Raw genomic sequence first — 16,525 nt, 5'->3', positions numbered from 1 at the left:
ACACATGCGCGAGGTTTCGTTATGTCATAATATAGAACGATTAAGAAAAAAGGAAAAATAAACAAGTATCGGACAATTGCATGAGAATTTTTTTTTAATACTAGCGTGCGGCATCATATTGTTTAAAGTAAGACTATCTACTCAAGTGAAAGTGCATCATGTATATCATCGGTGAAGTTTGACGAATCTTGGTGTTTATTGATAAGACTGATGAACGAAAAGAGAATCGTGAAACAATCGACATCAAGGAATTCACCTACAATAATGTTCTTCCGTACGTATATATATTAGAAATAAAATTGATTTACACGAAATTGTTGACTTTGTATTTTTTTTTGCCAGATGTTGAATCTAACCTATAAGCGTGGAAATGGAGGAGATTCCTGCCTCTTCGAACGACGTAGTTTCTAGTCAGAGATCATTACCATCCACTCACGATCCCGGATGGAATGATCCACCGGAGTGGGCGTTGACCTCGCAATATAATTCATCAGGGACATCCACCAGGAAACTCCTGAACAAGCGAGTGGCATTTCCGCTATCCTCGCAAACTCCTTCTCCAGAGAAGGCTACTGTTTCGTCTGCATCATTGAATATGCCTCCTACTTTACAATCTATCGCAGTTCCCACGATAACCACAGCTCCTCATAAACCTCTTCTGGCTCCTACCGATAAAGACTATGCAAAGATAATAAAATCAGATGATAATTTTGATAAAGATCAAGCTTTGACAGAAATTTTGACCAATTTAGAATCTGTGATGACGGAGCAGAAGATGGAAGAGAACAAGGTGAAGGAAATACGAAAACGATTAGATATCATGAAATCTAATTGGCTCGAAAACAAACTGAATGATACAGTACAGAGAAATATCTTGAATATATCGAAAGGTAATAATAAAATCTTTATATCCATATGTTAATATTATGTACCGTCAGCACGATAAATATATTTATTATATATATTTATAATAGCTGTATATACATTTTCAGCGCTGCTAAGAAAAGATATCAAGGAAGCTGATAAAATCCACGTTACTCTTATGATGCAATATGCAACCCTTTGTCGTACTTGGATGCCAGCAATCAGGCATATAATATTTGAATTAAAAAAGGAATCTGAGAAATCCAACGTCCTGCAACCAGAGCAGCCACCTCTGTTATTTGTTGACTCGAATAAAAACTGATTTTTTTAAAGTAAGCTCGTAAATATATAATATAAAATAACGATAAATATAAGAATTGAAATAATTTAAATATATATTTCATTGTTTTTTGATATGTCTACACTGCGTATGATATTTTTGCAGTAAATACATCAAACAATATTTTAATATAATATTATAATAAATCTTTTCGAGTCTTCAGCAAAAGAAACACAGGTAACACAGTGAATCATTTCATCTTTTTAACATTACAAATATAATAATGCAATGATTCACATTGGGATGCTTTATATTTGGTGACATAAGTAGGTGTCGTTATTCATGATTGAATGTTAAGAAAAAGAATAATATTTGTATCACCAAATGGAAAGAACTATGTTTCTTATACTGTGCCATCTGTTTCTTGTTGGAAAGTACTATATGATTGATTACAATTTATTACAGGAAAATTATCCTAAAATAAAAATGAAAGCAGTTGTATTCATAAAAGTTTTTTGTATTTTTCATTTCTCTCTTATGTATATTCACAAAGGACAATTACATCTGTCTTACCACATATCTTTGTCTAAATGTATTCTTACGTTGATAATAGTCATCAATAGCTAAAATCAATTATTTTTTATTACTTATATGTATCATATACTCACTACTGTATTCTAAGCATATTTCAATCTTAAGATGGACACATCCACGCATCCTGAACGAAATTTATTATTAACTTGAAACTGCCCCTTGTTTATTTTTTCGCCCGTGTCTTGGGTCTTTTATATCATTGCTTTCAGCTGTCTTCTACCTTCATCATCATTTCGAGAACTTTGTGTCGCGGCTAATGCGCGCAAAAGTGCTTTACAAGTTATGGCTCTTAGAAAACTTACACTTATAACTTACGACCACTTCTTTAATCGTCAATATATTAAATTTTCTTCCATTCTTCGCGTAAATAAATATTCATAAATACATTTAGGGGAGCGACGACGTGCGTGAAAGCTCTCTCGACTATCTTTCATTCTCTCTTTCACTCTCTTTCATTCTTTCTCTCTCATACTTACTCTCATTCTCGCTCTCGGGAAGAACGTGTCTCGCCAATTTCGCGAGAAACTACGAATCCGCCGAGAGATAATCACATTCTCGCACGTCCCCGCCCAAATTTCGATTTAAAATTTCTTCATGGCTTTTATCCAAAAATATATATACATATATACGGTCGGTGTATACGTAACGCTACATTCTTACAACGTACATCTTTACGAATTCGGGCCACAAATTTCACCAACAAACCGATTTACTAGATCACCATGCGTTTCTTTTTTTCTTTCGCTTCTTTACTATTGAACAATATCCATAATCACGCAAAGGAAAATTATTAACATTCGGTCGTGATCATGCGGATTAATATTAACCGATGTTAACCCTTAATTTAATGAATGATAGCCATTCATTAATTTGCGTTTGTTCGCGATTGACAGCACTCAATTTTCCCGACAATTGATAGATTATAAGGCGTGTAAGCGGATTTCGCGGGACATATACACCAACTTGTCTGCTTCGTTTCGCTTTGTTTTTTTTCTTTTTGCTTCTTTATTGTTACACATCCATACGCATACTACGAACTATTTAAAAAATTTGCTTTCGCACTTTCGTTCGTCCTTCTTCACTCGCTACGTTCGTTCTCTCTTTTTTTTCTGGATTTTCTCACTAGTTTTTTCGTACAAAACAAAATGACATCTTTTTGGCATTGGAAGAAAAAATACACTCTTTAACGTTTATCTCTTTCTTAATCCGCCTCTCTCCTTCCCTCCTCTTTTTCGCTAATTAATCCCTTTATGGATCAGATTTCGGATTTCTTTTTCTTCCTTATACAGGGATCTACGCAACAACGTCGAAGAATCGCGCAAGTATCTCATTTAGCTTTATTAAACAAATTAAAACATTTTATTTGAAAGAAATATTTAGCTTTATTTTGACAGATTTACGCCAGCCAATGAGAAATATCACCATTATTGAAATATCATCGTAATCGTTGCGTATCAGCCTGTATTTTCGGACAGTTCATTATTTCGCTCTTCGTGATAATATTGATTATTGTTATTACAAACGCCTCGCTTAATTATTTAATACTATTTTGGCATCGTCGAACTGTATAATTTTCGAGTTTCCGCTTTATAAAAAAGTTTCTTTTTTCCTTCAGCAAGAATAACGCATCTCTTAGGATGTACTTATAAACAGGTTGGAAGTTTCGTACGATGGTGCATTACGTGACTAAGTATATATTTTCGGAAGTCGATGTGGAATTTTGATTTCTTTTCACGATTGCACGCGGTTGCATCGGACATCGCGAGAACTCAAGTTCCTTATCGCATTCTCAGCGATCGATTCATCAAGTCGTAACGTGGCTCGTGATTCGATCTTCATCGCGCGAGAGAGAGAGAAAGACTAAGGATGCAAGCTTTCCAGCAAGAGACACAGATGACACAGTGTATCACAATGAAGCATTACATCCTTGTTGCCAATGTTAAACGAAGATGATTACTTTGTCACGCTGTATCGCTTGGTGGGAAGCACCGAAAAAAAATTCCTTGTTATTGTGCGAAGAATAAATCTTGAAACACCCGCGACGTCCGCTGGATCCGAGAATGATCATCACGAAACGCTTAATTAATTGTAACTTGGACAAAGGCGCCTCGTTTTATTGTATTGTCATTTCTGGCGGAATACGAGGAGGACAATAGCATCTCGCTACATACATTAAGAAAAAAAAGGAAAGGAGAGAAAAAGCCATGCGGGGGGAGCCCGATGTTATTCTACATTGTACTCTCACTACCGTCCTTGCTGCTCTTATCTAGAAAAATGGATCGGTGTATCGAGCGGTGTGCTTAAGCGAAAGAAACGAGTCACGCCCGAAATTATCTCGTCCCGTTTTACTGTATCTATACACGTGTCTATCACGTGAAGAGAAGAAGTTGTAGCGAACTCAGGGAGAACAAAGATACGTTCTTTTTTTATTTATATTTCTCATTAAGAGGAAATTAGCATATTGAATTCGATACCAGACGTGTTGCGACTTTTTCGTACGCCTAATTTTCTTTGACAAATTTTTAATTTACTCAGTTATATAAAAATTCCTCGTTTTATTTATTCGTCTTCAGTAGATTTTACCCTGAACTTTATGAAACTGCGCGAACCGAGAGACAATAAATTCGAGATAAAATAAACGGGAAAATCAAAAGAGGACTACTTTTTTTTATCCTCGCCGATTTGTGAGGCCGTTCCGAGTAATACGAGCAAAAAATCGACGTGACGTATTGAAATTTTTTTTACGTGTTATAATAGAAAACATCGATCGATCGGGGCATGGGAAGTCAGACAATCTCAACCGAAAGTCGACCGCCAGCTTGCCGAAAATAGAAAAAACGGTACAATACCGTGTTCTCAAACTTAATTAATAAATATATAATATACATTAAATTAAATTACATTACTAATTATTACTGTTGCCGATATTATTATTATTATTATTATCATTATTATTATTATTATCACTATTACTATTACATGCGATAACTAATGAATGATAATATATTAATGATTCCTATAATACTCCAGTAGGCGAGGGTTGGTCGCGTCTTGCTTCTTTCTTTTTTCATTCCACCGATTTGCGGACGCAAAAGAAAAGGGACTCGACTCGGTGAACATGAATCAAAAGCTCGCCCTTAATTCACTCCTCGTTATGAATTAAAATAGAAATTTTGCGTCTTAAAAATCGTACTACGCTTATTTAAAGAATCGCAGATATAGCGAAAATAAATAAATAAGTGGACCTCCTCGGCTTACTAATCCTGCTGGGAGTTCTGCTCGCCTCGATCAATTTTCCCCGATCAGTTCTCCGCGACAGTGTATCTTTATTTACGTACAACTCAGTTATCGCTGAAGGCAAACGATGAATTTCGCGGCAACGAGAGCTGTTCTTCGGAAAGTTTTACTGTTCTATTTATTGACTCTTGACATTGCATTATTGATTAAACCCTTACGCTCACTTAGCCCAACGTCACATTCGAGGAAAGCACCCTTTAAACTCTGCCATCAAGTGGTGATATTCCAGGCTTTTGATAAAGAAACTTGGTGAATCCTCGTGCCAATTCTCTTCGGAAGAGACCCGAATTCTGAATGACAGTGAAGAAAAAAAATAATGAATGGAAAATAGAAGACAAAGAAGACGTGAAACTCTGGTCACAATTAATATTATTAGGAATAATTAATGACAATGGAATGTACATCGCGATAATCTAACGAGAGCATAATGAAACTAGAAAAAACAGAGAGTGTATCTCTGATCTTCATTCAGGATTCTTCCGGATTTGGAAACTTTTATGAATCAGAAGCAAATGCCTGGATATGTCAAGAAGCACCAATCTATCAAGATCCTCCGAGAAAGTCTCCATGATGACAATGGACATTTGATCCATCGGAAAGCGCTCTGTCAGAGGCCACGTCGATTAGCCCTGAATGTTAAAGAAAATTATCAGCAGGATCCTGTTACCGAGCTTCGTGCTGCTCGCAACAGGCTTAGACTAAAAGACGATTAATATATATAAATAAGATTGAGGACAATAGAGAAGATAATGGATAAAATTACAAATCGAATCTTTTCGTTTCTACTAGTTCAATAATAATCCATCGAATCTCAGAAAACCGATCGAATTCCTTTTTGTCGCACCGAACCGATTGACCTCTCGACTACTTTTTTTTCGTTTTGATGAGATATTAGATACGAATATCATTATTAAAATCCGTATTAAAAAATTAATTTTTAATTTTTTAAACTGTACGAAAAATTAATTCACACAACCATCATCCTAATAAATTTACTAAATTTTATTGAATAACGTCAAATTTTGTTGTAAACGACAAGCTAGCATAAAATCGCATTATTAACTAATTGTTCGAGTAAAAAGGATCAAACAAGGTGGAGCAAGCAATAAGGAAAGAACGTCAAGAACTGACGATCAAGACGATGAAGACAACACCTGGCGTATCCAGCATATACCGCCGACCATTAGATACACCTCTACCTACGCGTCACGTGATTGTTAGATAAATGCTTTGTACTCAGCCGACCCGAAGGGCGCATGGTTAGTATTATATCGCATGCCACTTGAATTAATCGTACTTAGTACTTAGCTATGATGAGTACAAACACGTAAATAAATACGAGAATAAGAAGCGAAATGTACAAAGGCTAGAAATCAGAGATATACATTACATATCATTTAATTAATTTAAAGATTTGAGATCATTGTGTTGTGTGTCGTCGTCTGGATTTTTTTTTTTAGGATTGTGCTTGGACTTTCGCGAAAAATAGTTCAATTAACAAATATAAAAAGATATTCTCGAAACTATCGGCCCTTTCTTCTTTGACTTCGGCAGATCCGAAAAGAAATTTGGAATCTACTGTCTTTGTTAGAATCCGAAAGTGTTCGGATTTTAATGAAACGTTACGAGATATCATTATCGATTCATCAAACACGAGATAAAAACATTAATTTAATTAAAACATTATAATATAATATATAAATATAATATAATAATATAATATATAAATGTAATATTATATATATATATATTATTATATAAATAGATAATGTTAGAGAAAGTCTTAGGCAAAATAATAATATAATTACATATTATTAATGTATATAGTATGATATATTTTATATGACAAATAATATTTTACCTGAAACTTTCTTTTTTATTAATTTTATTTAATTTGGATAATCGACATTTTTATGCAATATTCATGTACATACGTGAACATGATTAATTTTTTTTCTTTTATTTTTTTGACGAAGTCTCTAGAAAGGTGCGATAATTCTGAGATCACGTCGTGCAAGTTTCCTTGGTGTCTTGAAGTGCATAGGCGTTCATGTGTGCTTTTATGTGTACGTGTGATATCGCGTGATTCATCATCTAGACTTCGACTAGCTAGTAAGATTACAATTCTACCAACACGAAACCGTTATTACGTAGCGATATTACTTAAAGTGTACAGGGTCAGAATACGAAAATCTTCGTATCAAAGTCTTCGCAAGGCGTAGCTTTCATCGGAGCTTTCCTGATACATCAATAGCCTCGATCATTGTCTCGATTTTGCAGCCTCTGTCTCGATTACGAGAGTCTCTTTCGAGTTCAACTCAGTAAAAAGTCAGTATAAAACGCGAGCCCCGACAAAGAGTGACGTAATCACACTCAGCGAGGCTTTTTTTCAAGCACGTTTTGTCGCTATGTTTAAATCTTGCGTAAAACTCGAAATAGAAAAATGGCAGTGCAAAGTGTGTTTCTCGTTTTCGGAATAACTAACTATAACGATAATAACAATATAAAGCCTCTCATGGTAAAGTTGCCGCCTCGTCATTTTATCCTCGATCGGATTTGTCGCGATTCTTCTTCAGGATCTTGTTTCTCGAATCCTTTATAGCTGATTCGATTTTTGGTGATGGCATATTTCAATACAAGCTTCGGTCATCGACGATCGAAGCTGTATCGTCCAACCTCGACTCATCCAATCGCACCACCTTCTTGGTATGGTCCAGTTATCATACATGGATGCATTGGGAAGAGCGTTGTCCAAGTCATCGTGGTGTAAGTAGGTGATCTCATCATGAACTGTGAACTGGGGACATTTGGAATGTGCGAAAGTGGTGGAAGTGGCGTCATTTTTTCATTTGTTGTACTACCAGGGCTTGTTGCGGTAGTTGGAGTCGATGGATTGGTTGTCGACACGGACGCATTGCTAGTCGATGTTGTGATACCCAATTTTCGCAGTCGCATCTTTTCCTCCCATTCCTCCCAACCGTGCTTGGATCTGTTTAAATTGCGATGTTGATAGAACACCAAGCTAATTCTAGTCGGATTGAGTCGATTGGGTTTTCTCAGTGCAGTGGTGGCATGCATCTCGTGCTTCGCACATTCGAAGAGTACACTACCATGGCTTAAGGCAATCGCAACACCACCCATTTGAGGATCCTTGAAACATTCCTCATTCTCCGAATAGTCCGTTATTTCGCCGAGTGGTTCTGCCTTCGGAGGAGGCTCTGGCAGGACCGGGAAATAAGGTGTCGGTCCGTAAATATCCCACCGCGGTGTATCCCATCTCGTCCAGCCGGAATTCAAACCTTGATACGTAGGATTCAGGCCTTGATACGGATATTGAGACGAATGGAAGCAACCTTCACGTTTTGGTTGTTGATAGAATTGTTCCGGTGTTTGATAAGAGGGTTGATTATGATTATAGTTGTAACCTTCCCATGAGTTCGTATAAGGTTTCTCGAACACTGGATAGGATGGATATCCATATTGAGGAAATGCATGGTGATTTAAACCAGACATAGCATGGAGATCTTGTTTTACTTCATCAGTCCATGCGAGAGAATTCGAATTGGGTACTTCTTGCTTGTTATCATAAAATCCTTCTCGCAATTTATCTTCCGTGCAACTGTCCTTTAAGTGATTAGATATACATCCATTTTGGGCCGTGTTGCTAGAGGGAGCGTCCGGAAATATAGGCTTGGAATCTGGAGGTTTTAAAAATGTTCGGGCCAAAGGATTTGGATAAGCATTAGGTTCCGCAGATAAATTCTGATTGGATATAGTTCGCGAGGGTGGTCTTCCTCTTGGCACTCGGAATGGTGATGGTTCAGATGATGTTTCCCAGGCAGTTTTAGTTTGGTCTGATCTTGTTAGTTTACCGACCCAAATCTTCTTGTCGCCCATTTGCTGATCAAATTGATGTGAATTTTTGACTTGATTAGAACACCATGAATTCGCCATATTCCAATTCTGTGGGCAAGAAACTTGATCGGAAGATGGCGATGGAGGATGATTGTTAACAAAGGATTTTGCTTCCGATTGTCTGTGCGCATGATAAATGAATTTTCGCTGATCATTCGACGAGCATTGCGCGTCATTTCGTTGTGGCAAATGCAAGGAATTATGTCCCAAAACATTCGAATTTGGAGTTTCCATAGATTTATGATTACTATTTTCCATGTAAGAATATAAATTTGACGTGTTACTATCATAATATTGAGTATGATAGTTAGAATTTACAGATGGTTGCATTTGTTTCGATGGAGATAGATGTTGCATCCTATTTGCAAATGTTTGTTCAACTTGTGGCCTCAGTAATGGCGATTTTGTAGAGTTTTCAGCATTCATGTAATTTTGTGTCATTGTATCCGGGTATTTCTGCGAATTAAAATCTCCCATATATTTAGGAGATGTTAATCTCAATTGATTAGTGACACAATCTTGATTTATATTGCGTACATGAACTGGTGACTGATTCATCTTGGATGGAATGTTTCGATGTGTCATCTCCATGCCGAATGATGGATTGAGGGAACCGAATTTTGAGGGAGAACAGTCATTTTGTCCGTTGATAGAAGCAGCGTAAATTCCAGAAGCCATTTGATGATCGTAATTATTTTCCATGTTTGAATGTTCCAATCCTTTCAATGGAGTCATTTTCGGATCCTGAGACGTTGTGGTACAGCCCCTGGGTGATACATTATAAGACAGCTCTCCTGATATGTGCGAATGAGGTGAAACCGGATGAATTCTAGGTGAACTTCCATAACATCCTCTGGCTGAATCCACTGTAGAGTTGATTCCACTGTTGGGTAGATTCCTCGAGCCTGGTCTGTGCTCTTCTTGAGAAACGGTACTCCTGGGCCTCGTATCATCTAAACTGGTACTGTCTGGATCCACTTTGATGTCCCTCTCTAAACCACCAAATGAAGGATAATCTCCCCATGAATTCAACCAATTATTTTTACGCTGTTCGAGCCAGCCGTTTCGATTCCACTGTTGCTCACCTTGATATGCTCCCCATCCTTGGTACATGGACACCGGACTATCTAAGACCGTGGATGATACCTGAGAGCTCTGCAACTGCGCGTCAATTCCCTCGAACATGGGCGTCATCTCCAGTGTTAACTGCGATTGTAGCTTAGAAAAATCTACGTGTCCCGAACGTCCGGAATCAGTTATTTTTTCCGTTATAATTTTGACTGAATCCTTTTTGCTGGTCTGAATATCTGATTCATCTTCTTTCCTTTTTTTACCATGACGTCTACACGGTTGAAGAGGTACCGATCTAACTCGAACCTCGCATGGATATCTAAACAAAAAATAAAAGATATGTTTTATGTATACGTGTAGCATTTCTCCTTCTTTTCACGTCTACAGTCATAATTATCAATAATTATGTGAAACAATTTTTTTATATAGATTATTTTTAAATACTTAAAAAATACTAACTTAGATAAAAATTCAAGTGCCCCGGAGCGAACCTTCTTCTCTTGACCTTCCTTAGAACCAAATTCGTCTGTGTCATCCATTATATAAAGAGGTAGCACATGTAACTGTTCGTCTTCGGGTTTCGATAATGTTCGATGTTTTGTCAGAGTAACTACCTGATAAACGTAACAAAAAAATGTTATAATATTTATAAAAAACAAGTTTCATTTTTTCTGGATATTATAGAGAAAAAAATAATATTACATCGCGAATCGAATTAAATATAAAATTCACGCACCACGGTACATCCATTATTCATGTTGTGTAGATCCCGATGGGAATGTGCACAGAAATCAATGCAAGCCGTAACACCAGAAAAAGGTCGACCTGGTTTAAATCCTAAACGACATTCGCTCGCTTCCCGCTCAAATTGAGTTTGATTATTGAAAGCCTCTGGCGCAAGACTAAGATACAAAGGTGACAAAAGTGTCGCCAGAACGTGCATTCTCTCTTCGACTTCTTGTTCCTGCGAAACAATTCTTTTGTTACAATATACAACTGTTTTTTTAATCATTTTGATTGCCTTCAAGATATTTACCTCTGATCGTACAGACAATCGAAACTTGCGGACGGTTTTACTTCTGGCATATTTGCAGCCGTTATAGTACATTGACCAGGAGCAGCCAAAGGAAAAGCTGGCGCCGCATGTGTCAGGATCGAGTCCTTGGCATGCACATGTTCGCGGTTCGTTGGTACCGCACCGTCTGGTGGTTGGAAGACCGAATCGATTGAGTTTGTGACTTAAGAGAGTATAGATACGATCCGCTTCGTGAGTCGGTACTCCTTCCCAGGCAACCATAGCTACAACGATCCAGGCGGTTGGACATTTGTGACCTTGACGATGTTTCACCACGGTTAAGATTTTCTCATCAATGCCGGATCGTCGGATGATCTAACAAATTATTAATGCTACAATTTCGCGTAAAGAGAAAAACAGACGCTGTTGCTACAATATGTTTCTTTACTAACATCATCTTTATAATCATTGCTATCTACAATAATTACACGATTGTTTTCAGAAAATGACTTACCCACTTGGCCATTGGACACCCTTGCGTGGTTTTGCCCTCTTTGCCAGTATAGACGACCTTTTCGAATCTTATCGCGTCGCCCTTAAGGCCAGTTCTTCGTTCGAGATCATTCCGAAGATCAGGCAGACTTGCAGCCGCTCCGAGGTGAGTGTAGTACGAACCAGGCTCTGGCGGACCTTGTGGTTGAACCACATTTTATTTACGAGTGGTTGACACGTAAACGAAAGGAAGTAACGGAAGCGGAAACATTTATGCCGTGCACATAGTAGATACGACCTTGCGAATAGGGGTTATGTTAGGTACACACATTCTCCTCCGGATTTCAGGATGCATAACCGGTTGGTGTTATTGATAATAAAATGTATATTAGTATATGTTTATAACTTCTTCCATGTGTTCTTTCGTGGTTAGTGTGCTTTTTCAATGTTAGTGTAGTACGGAATACGTAATTGTAACTCACATTTATCGGCGGGGAAGCAGTTGCAGTCCGGTACTTCAGTCCTGACATTGTTCTTCAATTTGTCCAAATGATCTTGCAACTTTGTCGTCACAGTCGTCGTAGTTGGAGTATGTGGACTATGTGGTCCTTCGTTCTTTAATTCAGCTTTTTCCATGGAATCGTCTAGTATTTCATCCTTGGTTTGAAGACCCTGACAACAGCCGTCTCTTAGATGTTCAGGAGTCGGCTGTTCGGTCCCGCCTCTTCGACAGCACCATGAACCAGTACCCGGTGAAACCTTTGCGGGTCCACCATCGCCGCGAAACTTATAATCTCGAGTAATCTCTTGATTCTCTTCGTTCTCGACTATGTTGGACGCATCATGGGATATGTGGACATAATTATGTTCTTCGGTGTTTTCCTGTTTAATTAACCGGTTAGAATTGTATTTATCTTGAAAAGATATATGATCGACAACGTTTGTCGTCTTCAAAAAATCCAGATTATCGGTTTTTATTTCGTTACTTTCGGATATTTTCGGGGACCTCTCGAAAGACGTACCCTCAATTTGATTCATGCACAATCTTTGTTGGAAAGACTTGTCGTCGATCTCTTGATCTTTATCATTTCTTCCTTCTGTCTCCCAGGAATGTTGATCTTCGTCTTTATCATATGATTGACTCTTATTTTCTGCAGTGAGTTTCATAAAATTTTCGAAAACTGTCATTCCATTTTCTGGCAATGCAGAATTATCATCTTTATTATTAATATCGTTATTATTGTGATTATGTTCTCCTTCCGTCCATTCCCATAAGCCACCACCGTCGGGCAAATTTTCTACCCGAGGGTGGTGGCTATGCAATAAAAAATTACCGGTCAAGTTTTCATTAGATTGCGTCATCGAAATAATGTTTGATTGATTGATAAAATGATCGGTGCGTTTTTCTTGCATCTTCTCGTTGCTTTCATGTGCATCGCGTATTTGATCGTCTGTTGGATATTCCGAAGAAGATCCATTATTAGTATTAGTATGTTGTGATTGCATTTGATGGTGTTGATGGGTTTGTTGTTGTTGTTGTATTTGCTGCTGCTGCTGCTGCTGCTGCTGCTGTTGTTGTTGTTGTTGTTGTTGTTGCTGCTGCTGCTTATTCAAAATCATCGTTTTTAATCGGCTATTAAGATTTACTCGATTGGATTGAGCATAGACATGGCTTTCCGAATTATCTTGATTTTCCGGAAATCCATTCGGTTTACTAGTATCTACTGTTGTTTGTTGTTGCCATGCAATTCTCTCTCCTGAATTTTGCATGTCTTGTTTTGTCGTCTGTTGTCCCCAAGTCGGTTGAGTTTCTGATACAGAATTTACAGGCGACCAAGACATTTGACTGTCCAGTTTATTTTCTTGTGGCAGCTGATTTTGCCACTGATGACTCGGAGTCCGTCTAGGACTGGGCTGCGAATCTTGCCATTGTTGCTGTGGCTGTTGACTATTATCACTTTTTATGCTATTTGGTGACCAATTCGGTTGACTAGTCGGCGTGTCAGGCCACGATATTTGATTGGACGGTGTGAGTCTGGGATTCTGCTCCACCTTAGTCTGCTGCGGCCACTGCTGTTGTTGCATTTGCTGTCCGGAAGGCGTCAATCTCGGATTCTGTTGAGATCCTTGCATTTCCGGACTATTTTGCTGCCAGCTACGTTGGCCAGATGGCGTCATCCTCGCGTTTTGTTGAGCATTACTGTGTTGGTGGTCTGACAGTTTCGGAGAGTGCTGCAGCCAGGTCTGATGTTGAGACGGTTGCTGACTGGATGGCGTCAAACGTGAATTTTGCGGATCCCTTAGCTTCGGACTCTGTTGCGACCAGTTTCCCTGAGTTTGTTGTTGCTGGTTGTCGGCGTTTTCGGACCACGATTGTGGCGTTTGAGGTTCCTTCACGCTTCCAGTCTCCCAGCTCATGTGACTCGCTGGTCTTGGCAGTTCCTGTGATTGCATTTGAGTAGTTTGTTGCTGTTCCACCTGAGACTTCATGTTGCCTTGCATATTTTGTTGCTGTTGCTGTTTCTGTGGCTGTTGCATCGCTCCTTCCTGCCAATTCATGTTGGTGTTGACACTACTGCTCATTTTTCCACTTGTGTCTGACCATACATGCTGTTGATTATTGTCGATCACCGATTGTTGTTGCATTTGTGTTTGTTGGTGATGTTGCTGTTGCTGCGAAACCATTTGCCATTGATTCTGCGTTGATTGTTGACCCATTTCCACGTAGCCTGGATACCCGTTAGAGTTGTGTAAACTCTGTGGGTCCGGTTGAAGTGGATACCCAGGCATCTCGTTTCCCGACACGTTAGTAGCGGCGATCGTCGCAAATCCCTTTACTTGCGTATCCGCGGCAGTTTGTTGCTGCTGCTGTTGTTGCTGCTGCTGCTGCTGCTGCTGCGATGACTGCTGTGGTCCTCCTTGTGGCTGTTGCTGTTGACTGTCCATATGCACTGAGCTGCTGCGACTCGTCGGAGTTGTCGACGGAGGCGGCGCCATTGTCACGTCCTGCAAGAAGCCCCGTTTTGCGGTGTGTAGCGTTCGTTGCAAATGCTTCATATGATTCTTTAGAATGGCTATCGAAATAGGGACAAATACGAGAATATTGTGAGAAATGGATCCGCGCGAATGAAAAAAAGTGTAAGTTGGAACTACATATTTACGTAATTAAAGACACTTACTTGTTGTTGATAACCATTTACATAGTCCTGTCGCTCGTAAGCGACTGATTGATTAGTGGTAGCCGAAGGATCTACAAATTGTCCATTCAACTGCCTCTGAGGCGTCGAAACCACTGCCTGTCCTCCGACAGGGGTTAACGGTGAAGGTTGCCCCGTAATGGTGTATTGTCCCGTCGTTCCAGCTCGTTGAAATGCAGACTGGTCCGTCGTTATAAATGTTTGTTGCTGATACGGAACTATAATATTGAAATTAATATGTTGATAGACTCGCGATCTTACATGACATGACACAAAGATGGTCTCTCACGAAAAACGTTCATACGGTAGTTCAAAAAAATTATTTCGGAAATTATTTCGGACAATTTTAACTTATTTCTTTTCTAGAGTGATACATGATTACCGGAAAACTATATAATAAATATCCCTGTTATTTCGCAAGCATTGTCTGTTCGTATTGCTATTATTTCGTTTGAGTTTCACTCACCTGCTTGAGGATGATAAGGTGTTGCGCCTCCATACTGAGGATGATACCTCAACTCTTCGAGTTGATTTGGTGCGGGAATCTGCTGAATGAATTGCTGAGGTGGCCACGGTGCTGGTGATGTTTCGACCGCTACTGTGCCAACTGGTCCGACTCCCTGATGCCAAACTGTATTTCCAAATCCGGCTGTGGGACGGAAACCGGCGCCAGAATCACCGTAAAACGGCATTACTCCGGGTGACTGCGCATAAAGAGAATGGACAAATTGTCGTTTAATTTAACATCATTTTCTTCAGACCGTGAAATTCTTGTTAATGTATCGAGAATTGAGGATTAAAATTTGAATGGGGAATCTATATTAGAGATGGCATTTTTACCTTGCGCTTTATTTCAAGCATCTATAGATGTAATTCTGGCGTATATATATATATATATATATATATTTGTAAAATTATTTTATCGTGTAATAAATAACAACGATAACGACGACCATAGCTGGAGATAAAATGCCATTAAAAATGGAGCTGTACGAGTTCACTTTCGTTTATTTCCATTCGCCAGACTATTCTCTCGGCTTTGCCTGCCTGTCCCGCGTTTTCTCAACGAAATAGAGCGAGAGAACAGCGCGCGCGCGAGAGAGAGAAAGAGAACTCGGCTGGAACGACGGAGATGGCATCGAAGGGAAAAAAAGGACGTATGGAGGCACAGCGAGGCAGAGAAGGAACCGTCCGCAACGATGCGAGTCGAAGAAGAAGAAAGAACCGGCAACCTCGCAGCCAGACTGTAAAACTTTGTGCAAAACGAGAATCAGGATGATTGGTTCGTTCGTTCGTTTACCGTCGATCTTTTGTCATCTGCTCACAACGATTGCCCCATAAATTACAACGAGTGACACATCTTGGTCTTTAGAAACGAGATGAACATTCAAACTTCGAACAGCAGGCAAATTCGTTTTTAGATCTTTAGATAGTCGAGAGGAAATCGTATTTGCTTGGTCATTCTAAATTGATGCTTAGCTATCGAGTTTCCGTGTGAGCAATCCTCGTTAAGCGATTACACGCGTGGCTCCAAAATCTAAAAACGCTGATAAAGCCGCGCTCGCAAATAGATAAGAGGCTTAAGTCCCACGTTTACGCATGAACTTATATGCATGCGATAGAAAGCAATTGTTAATGTCAGAAAGAAGCAAGTGTAAACCTTTTCTGTCCGACATTTAATTCGTTATCGCATATGAGCTATTGAATCAAACGGCTCGTGCCGAACGTTCGATCTCCCCGAGAGTCGTTTATCTCAAGGCTTGGGGGAGTTGACCCTCTCTCTCTCTTCTCTAACNTNNT

General features: G+C 39.0%; 2 protein-coding genes across 2 annotated transcripts in view; one reads left to right on the top strand and one right to left on the bottom strand.

Annotated features, from left to right (window-relative positions):
- Positions 1-370: 370 nt before the first annotated feature.
- On the top strand, positions 371-1,186 carry LOC105618946 (steroid receptor RNA activator 1-like). Its single transcript, XM_012200477.1, has 2 exons — positions 371-890; positions 975-1,186. The coding sequence occupies exons 1-2, from the start codon at positions 371-373 to the stop codon at positions 1,184-1,186; spliced, it is 732 nt and encodes a 243-aa protein (XP_012055867.1).
- Positions 1,187-7,005: 5,819 nt separating this feature from the next.
- Positions 7,006-16,525, bottom strand: part of LOC105618945 (methylcytosine dioxygenase TET2) — a 46,340-nt gene continuing 36,820 nt past the window's right edge. Inside the window, exons 6-13 of the mRNA XM_012200475.1 lie at positions 15,192-15,429; positions 14,708-14,943; positions 12,011-14,534; positions 11,551-11,726; positions 11,058-11,411; positions 10,758-10,985; positions 10,481-10,635; positions 7,006-10,340 (exon numbers count right to left, since the gene is read on the bottom strand). Coding sequence (XP_012055865.1) covers positions 7,718-10,340; positions 10,481-10,635; positions 10,758-10,985; positions 11,058-11,411; positions 11,551-11,726; positions 12,011-14,534; positions 14,708-14,943; positions 15,192-15,429 — 6,534 coding nt within the window. The 3' untranslated portion in view covers positions 7,006-7,717. The remainder of the gene's footprint in view (positions 10,341-10,480; positions 10,636-10,757; positions 10,986-11,057; positions 11,412-11,550; positions 11,727-12,010; positions 14,535-14,707; positions 14,944-15,191; positions 15,430-16,525) is intronic.

Source organism: Atta cephalotes (assembly GCF_000143395.1).
Source record: "Atta cephalotes unplaced genomic scaffold scaffold00019, whole genome shotgun sequence".
Lineage (NCBI taxonomy): Eukaryota > Metazoa > Arthropoda > Insecta > Hymenoptera > Formicidae > Atta > Atta cephalotes.
This window is presented reverse-complemented; position numbering and strand designations above follow the sequence as displayed.

Excerpts from the sequence above, each read along its gene's own strand:
- LOC105618946 (XM_012200477.1), top strand. The coding sequence starts at position 371 with ATGGAGGAGATTCCTGCCTCTTCGAACGACGTAGTTTCTAGTCAGAGA. Across the intron at positions 891-974 it reads TATCTTGAATATATCGAAAG|CTGTATATACATTTTCAGCG; the intron begins GTAATAATAAAA and ends TATTTATAATAG.